Source organism: Trypanosoma conorhini, assembly GCF_003719485.1.
Source record: "Trypanosoma conorhini strain 025E chromosome Unknown Tco_14.4_contig_00642, whole genome shotgun sequence".
In the NCBI taxonomy this organism is placed as follows: domain Eukaryota; phylum Euglenozoa; class Kinetoplastea; order Trypanosomatida; family Trypanosomatidae; genus Trypanosoma; species Trypanosoma conorhini.
The window spans coordinates 3,218-9,848 of record NW_021704730.1 but is presented as its reverse complement, the minus strand read 5'-3'; the positions used below and the strand labels follow the sequence as shown (position 1 = coordinate 9,848).

Genomic DNA, 6,631 nt, shown 5'->3' with positions numbered 1-6,631 from the left:
TGTAGAGCTTTAAAAAAGGAATAGGGCACAAGGGACATGGAAAGAAAATTTGGCCGAGAGTGCGACCAATGTTACTCTTAGCTTATGTATTGGAGGGCATTATTTTTTGTTCCCTTGTTTTTTGTTTTGTTTTTACATTACGCAGGGAGTGCGCCGCTGGATGGGGCTCAGCAGGGAATAGCGCTTCGTTGTTGATCTGCACTCTTGGTCTGTGACTTGATCTCCCTTCTGAGGGAGACCGCGCTGAAGGGCAACGTGTGCAGTTCCTTCTGCCCCCGCTACTCCCCGCGCGGAGGGGGCGGCGGTTGCGGGCCCCTAACGACTACCACTCCGTGGGCGGATCCCGGGCTTTGTGTTATCATGCCATGGGCTGTTTCCACACACTTTTGTTATATTTATACATATATATTTTTCATTTGATCGGTGTGTTCCTTGTGATGTCTCATTTACTTCCGCACCGCTTTTCCTTTTTCCCGTCCCGCTTCTTTCTTCTGTTTGTTGTTTCCTGTGCGTGCCGGAAAGGGCAGCAGGTCACTGTTGTGTATGTGTATACAATGCCCCGTGCCCTTGAGTTTCTTTTTTTTCTCGTTTTTTTTATTGTTTGCTTCTTGCGTGTGTTAGTGATACTGCGGTTGTGGGCCATATTAGCCCCCGTGCAGGCTGCGAGGGAAAGGAATGGCGAGGGCGTCACGGTTCATTAGGGTCCTTTGGAGCGTCTTCGCCGTCTGTTTTCTGGTGACGCTGGTGCCGCTACTGAGCTTTAGGGCCCCGGAGCGCCCGTTATCGCCGGCATCCGCAGCGGCGGCGGCCGCAGCAGCAGCAAAAGGAGGTCTTGCACCAACGGCGCCAGACACTCGGCCAAAGGGGGACGCTGTGAACGGGGAGGGCGTCCCCCTCGGACGGGGTGCGAAGACGCTCTTGGCGGGTGCCGGGGCCGCAGACGAGGATGGGACGCTAGTGCAGCTGAGCGAGATTCCACCATCGCCGTACTTTTCGTTTGACCCGCTTATCATGCCGCGAAAATTTCTCCGTAGTTTGCAGAATGGCTCTCGCCGCATCAACAAGAAGTGGATCAGCTCTCAATTCAATCGGTATGACAAGATTGACATCGCAGACTGTGATGCCTTCACTCCAGAATGCGCTTTGCACAAGTATCTGCTTCGGCGGAGTGGCGTGGAGGATCCCAATCGGCGGCCGTATAGAAAATGTTGCGTGGAGCACAAGGCTCTGCGCGAGACAGCCGTGTGGGTGGTGCGGAAGCTAACGTTGGCGAACATCACTTACTTCCTTTCGACTGGTACCGCCCTTGGAGCGCGGAGGCATGCAGGAGCCATTATCCCGTGGGACACGGATGTCGACATTGCCGTCTATCCAGGCGACAGGGGCAAGGTGGAGGAGCTCTTCCGCAGCAACGGCGAACATTATTTTCGGAGGGATCGGAATGGGAAGCCCATGTTTTGGATTTATGCGTCTCAAAATGGGGAGCCGCGAACTGGACCACACGTTGAGATCTTCTACGATCCTGTCTACACGCGTTTTCCGCATCTGCTGCTTCCGCTGGAGGATTGCGTTTTTTACGATGAGCCTGTGACGTGCCCGAGCATCAAACAGTTCGAGGAGTGGTTTCCGAGTGGCTGGACCGTCTACAGCGGGGGTCACTACAACGGCCCCGAGTTCTGCGTCGTTCGCGAGAATGGCATTGCAAGGGTGAGACGACGGTGTTGATGGGAGGGAGGACGGCAAGTGCGCCCAATTCCCTGCGGGCGACGACAGCACACCGGGGCGCAGCACAAGGAAGTAATGTGGTGAGTGGGGGTGGGGGAGGGAGGTGGCGTCGCTGTCATTCAGCGTTGCGGATGGAACCATTCTTATTGTTATTTTGTTTATTTTGTGTACATATATATAGACTTTCTTTGCGTATTATTATTCCTGTTTTTTTTCTTTTGCGTGCGGTGTTAGCCATTATTAAGCTTTTTTTTGTTGGCCGCGTTTTCCTCTCTTCCTCCGCCTCTCTGTGTCGAAAATGTTTGCAGCGTGAGCGGGCAAAGGGCGTCGACGATTGCCTTACCGCAGCGGGGAGGGGCTGGAGGTGTGGGGGCCTCGTTTGGGGTTTAGGAGTGCTCACCTGCCTCTCTTCGTGCCTGCCACCGTGCTGAGTGTGCGTGCCGTGAGTTGTTGAGGTTGCGGGATGCGTTGCATTCTTTCTAGGGGCGCCACGTGAAGGAAAAGGAGTAGAAGATTGAAGGAGGGTGTGTTGACTGTTGGGTGCAGTTTCCTTTCTTCTTACCTCCCCCCTTCGTCACCCACCCACCCGCCCACACACACGCATTGGGGCAAGAAGTACATACCTCCTTACCTAGACGCCGGTATCCACGGCTTACAACACCTCATATCGCAAGGGAAGAGCAGGCAACGTCAAACCGCGAGGGGGAGTTCTCCGCCGCTTCTGCCTCTTGTTGCTTCTACTGGACTTTTGAGTTGTGGTGCTCCTCCAGGGATGGAAGACGCTCGGGTGGACTGTGCGGGGGCCGGTCGCATGGACCACACCTATTCTTTCTTGGCTGGAATAGATCTTATGCGACCACCCTCGTCAATTGTGATTCCTGCCGAAGACCTTGACGCCATGGCGACCGTGGAGCGACAGTACTGGGAGATCAAAGCCAAGTACTTTGATGCGCTCATTTTCTTCAAAAGTGGAAAGTTTTACGAGCTGTACGGTCACGATGCCACCATCGCCCACCGGGAGTTTGGGCTGAGGCTGGCGCCGGAATCCAACAACCGTCGCAAGATGCGCCTTGCGGGGGTTCCAGAGCAAAGTTTCAGTGAGTGGGCGCGCCTCTTTGTTTTCCGCGGTTACAAGGTGGGTCGGGTGGAGCAAATGAAAGAGGAGGCAGAGACGCCCACAGCCAAGACTGCACGCGCGAAGGTGCTCCAACGCGAGTTGGTGGAAGTTCTCACACCTGGCACCTTGACAGATCCTGCGATGGTGAGCGGTGCTGGCTCTGTTTTTATACTGGCCCTCTGTCCTTTGCCGAAGGGTGGCGTGGATGGCTTGGCGGTGGATCTCTCACGTCATGCGGTGTATCACTGCCCCTGCGCCGCTGGGTGGAATGGCGCGCTGCGCGAGGAGGAGGTGCTGCTCATGCTGTGCGCCCTTTTGCAACAGCTCCGCCCACGTGAAATCATATTTCCACGTCACTTCTTCACAAACGCCAATCAACCCGATAGAGGGACAGTGTTTGCCAGGCGCTTGGTGGATTGGATAGAGGACGAGGGGTTTCGGGTGGAGTTGGTGGAAGTGGCCCTCCCTGCGTCTTCACACGAGAAGTCTGACGGAGAAGACGTTTATTTAGACGCACATATGTTCTTGGCGTACTACTTTCGGACGTTGAGGCTTTTTCACGCCGAGCCCATCCTCTCAGAGGCCAAGCCTTACACCCTTCATCTTCCGTATGCGTCGCCTGACGCCAACATCGTTCGCGGTCCTGCAGCCGGATCTCCCGCTTCCTCATCGATATTGTGGCATGAACGACGAGAAGATCGCGGGCTCGTGCTTGATGCCACAACGGTAAGTAACTTGGAGCTGGTCAGTAGTCTGCGGGATGGCGGGGAACGTGGGTCCCTGAACCAACTCCTCAATCGCTGTTGCACAAACGGAGGAAAGCGCCTCATGCGGGCATGGATTTTGCGGCCCTCTGCCTCCTCCCGTGTCATTGTGGCTCGACAGGAGGCCGTGCGCTACATTGTTGCGCACAAGCTGGACCAGTTCTGGGGCGAGGGCGAGGGCGAGGGCGGGGAGCCAGAGCCGACGCCACCGAGGGCAGCAGCGGCGCTCCCCACAGTGGCGGCGGGGGGCGCGTGTGAGAGGGAGCCCCGCTGTGGCGTGAAGCGAGAACGGCTCGTGGGTGGTGCGTTTGAGAGGCGATTTGCTGGTCTTGTGGAGGTGGACTTTGAACGCAATCTCTCTCGCCTGGCAGAATTGAAGAGCAACCACGACTCCCAAGTGGCCTTTGTGGATCCCCTGGTTCAGTACAAGAAGCAGTTTCAACTCATTCTTGCCACCGTGCAGGCGTTTGAGGACATGGTGGAGTGGTCGCGTGGGATTCAAAAGGGGCGATCGGAGCCACCGGCGCTCCTGAAGGAGCTTTGGGCGCAGATAGATGCGGCAGTCCCCGCGGTGAACTCCATCGGGAGCTGTTTTGACCGCCAAGCGGCTCTTGCGTCTGGCGTGATTGCTCCTTCTCGAGGAAAATCCCCAGCCTACGATGCGGCGTCGGATAGCCTTGACGCCATTGAGGCAAAACTACAGGAGGAGCTACGCCGGTTAAAGGAAGGCGTCTTTGCGGGTGCGGGGATCAACTACTGCGCTATTGGTAACGATCGCTTTCTTGTAGAGGTGCCACTTCGTGCCGCACCGAAAACACCTTTGAGTGGGTTTCTTGAGCGGTCACGGAGTGGCAAGAGTGTCAAGTACGCTGTGGCCTCCCTTGGGCCCCTGGTAGAGGAGCATAAGAAGGCAAAGGCGGATAAATCAAACGCACTTCTTTTGGTGCTACGAAATGTGGCATCGCACATGTGTAACCATTTCCCGCTCTTATACGGCGCCACCGAGGCTCTCGCATATTTTGATTGCCTCTTGAGTCTCGCGTCCTTGCAGAACTGTGGGATTACATCCGCGTGGCCCATCGTGGAGGATGACAGTGCGGGGGCACGTGTGGATGCCGAGCAGCTAACCCATCCCTTCCTCAGTAGAGACTCGGTGCCGAACAGCGTTCACCTCAGTGCGGCACAGGGGCGTATTTTACTCTTGACGGGCCCGAACATGGCGGGGAAAAGTACGCTTATGCGCACCGTCGCGGTCAACGTCATCATTGCACAAATGGGGGGGCCAATTTTTGGTACGCTCATGCGTCTTGCCACGGTGTCCCGCATCTTTACACGTATTGGGGCACGTGATGCCTCCCACAAGGGACAGAGTACTCTCTACGTTGAACTGAGCGAAACAGCTGACATCCTTCGTCATGCAGACCCATGGAGTTTGTGCCTGGTAGATGAACTGGGGCGTGGAACTTCCACGCACGACGGTTACGCCATTGCACACGCGACTTTGTCCTCGTTGAAGCGACGCCTTCCTGTTTCTCCGCTTCTCCTGTTTTCCACCCACTACCATGCCCTTGCGCAGGAACAGGTTGGTGGGAATCAAGCGAACGCCTCGTCTTCGCCGCGGCACCAGGGGTCAACAGTACAGCTGGGTTACATGGACTTTTCCCTATCGGACGGCAGAAAAGACGGTGTTTCGGCAATCACATTTCTTTATCGTCTAGTTTCGGGCATATGCACACGCAGCTACGGGGTTGAGGTGGCTCTTTTGGCTGGCATTTCCTCTTCCCTAGTGGGCACAGCGGCCCTGAAGTCGCACGAGCTTGCCTCGTGGAACGACCGGCAAAAAGACATCCGCACCATACGACAGTTCCTTGAAGCCACCAACGCAGCGCCGGTGCTCAAGAAGGAGGAGGAGAAGTCGTAGGGCACCCAAACACGTTTAAATATCAGGGGAGGGGGGAAGTCATAAGCACAAGAAACGATGTAAGTTTGGAAACAACTCATGCACACAGCGATAAACAGACAGGGGCAGAAGGAGAGGAAGAGAAATGAGTGATTGGTATACAACTCTCTCTCCCTCTCTCCCCTCTCGATTATTGCATTAAAAAGGAGAGAAGCACTGTCTGACATGACGGAGTGTCGGTGGACCATCGTCGCCAACATAATGCGGCCCTCACTCGCCAGGGGGAGGGGCAGGAGGGTGGGTCTCGATCACATTTTGCAATTCCCCCCACCCCCGTAGTCTTTCTTATTGCAGTAGGCCACTCAATTAACTGGCCGCTAAGGCACTCCGCGGTGAACAAAAGAAATGACTGATGGGAAACAACAACAAAAAAAAGATGCAGTTCGGATAGAAACACGCGGTGAGTGTGATATTTGCTTCATTTGAGCTGTTACGGTGCTGACTGTCCCTCCCAAGATAGTTCTTTTTAAATAGACGAGTCCAATGGCCATAAAAAGTGGCAACCACATCATGCAATTAGCACTTAAATAACGGTATAGACCTCTTCCCTTACCTTACCCACCTTTTATGAATTTCTTGCTTCATTGTGTTTTTGTTGTTGCAGAGTTTTGTTTTTGTTTTGCTAATCCAACGTACAAGTGCAACACGCGATATGTTTCGCTCTGTTGTTCGTTTCGCCGGCAAGGAGATCCGGTTTGGCACGGAGGCTCGCCAGTCCATGCAGAAGGGCGTGGAGCGTGCGGTGAAGGCCGTTGCGACGACGCTTGGTCCAAAGGGCCGCAACGTGATCATTGAGCAGACGTACGGTGCGCCGAAGATCACGAAGGACGGTGTCACGGTTGCCAAGGCGATTGAGTTCAAGGACCCGTTCGAGAACATGGGCGCGCAGCTGGTGCGTCAGGTGTGCAACAAGACCAACGACCTTGCTGGCGACGGCACGACGACCTCGGCGGTGCTTGTGGCAAGCGTCTTCAGCGAGGGCCTCAAGTGCATTGCGACCGGGACGAACCCCATCGACATGAAGCGCGGCATGGACCGTGCGGTGGGCGTCATCCTGCAGAGTGT

General features: G+C 55.4%; 3 protein-coding genes across 3 annotated transcripts in view, besides 4 other annotated features; all 3 read left to right on the top strand.

The window, feature by feature from the left end:
- Nucleotides 1-104: 104 nt before the first annotated feature.
- Nucleotides 105-133: a sequence feature (A-rich).
- Nucleotides 134-675: 542 nt separating this feature from the next.
- Nucleotides 676-1,725, top strand: Tco025E_07828 (uncharacterized protein; the record flags this gene model as incomplete). Its single annotated transcript, XM_029374687.1, has 1 exon — nt 676-1,725. The coding sequence occupies one exon, from the start codon at nt 676-678 to the stop codon at nt 1,723-1,725; it is 1,050 nt and encodes a 349-aa protein (XP_029225212.1).
- A 575-nt stretch (nt 1,726-2,300) lies between these two features.
- Nucleotides 2,301-2,323: a microsatellite.
- Nucleotides 2,324-2,497: 174 nt separating this feature from the next.
- On the top strand, nt 2,498-5,527 carry Tco025E_07827 (mismatch repair protein; the record flags this gene model as incomplete). Its single annotated transcript, XM_029374686.1, has 1 exon — nt 2,498-5,527. The coding sequence occupies one exon, from the start codon at nt 2,498-2,500 to the stop codon at nt 5,525-5,527; it is 3,030 nt and encodes a 1,009-aa protein (XP_029225211.1).
- A 143-nt stretch (nt 5,528-5,670) lies between these two features.
- Nucleotides 5,671-5,694: a microsatellite.
- Nucleotides 5,695-6,150: 456 nt separating this feature from the next.
- Nucleotides 6,151-6,187: a sequence feature (A-rich).
- A 31-nt stretch (nt 6,188-6,218) lies between these two features.
- Nucleotides 6,219-6,631, top strand: part of Tco025E_07826 (mitochondrial chaperonin HSP60 precursor) — a gene marked incomplete at both ends in the record, with an annotated part of 558 nt that continues 145 nt past the window's right edge. The window contains one exon of the mRNA XM_029374685.1: nt 6,219-6,631. This exon is cut by the window's right edge and continues 145 nt beyond it. Within this exon, the coding sequence (XP_029225210.1) occupies nt 6,219-6,631 (413 nt within the window).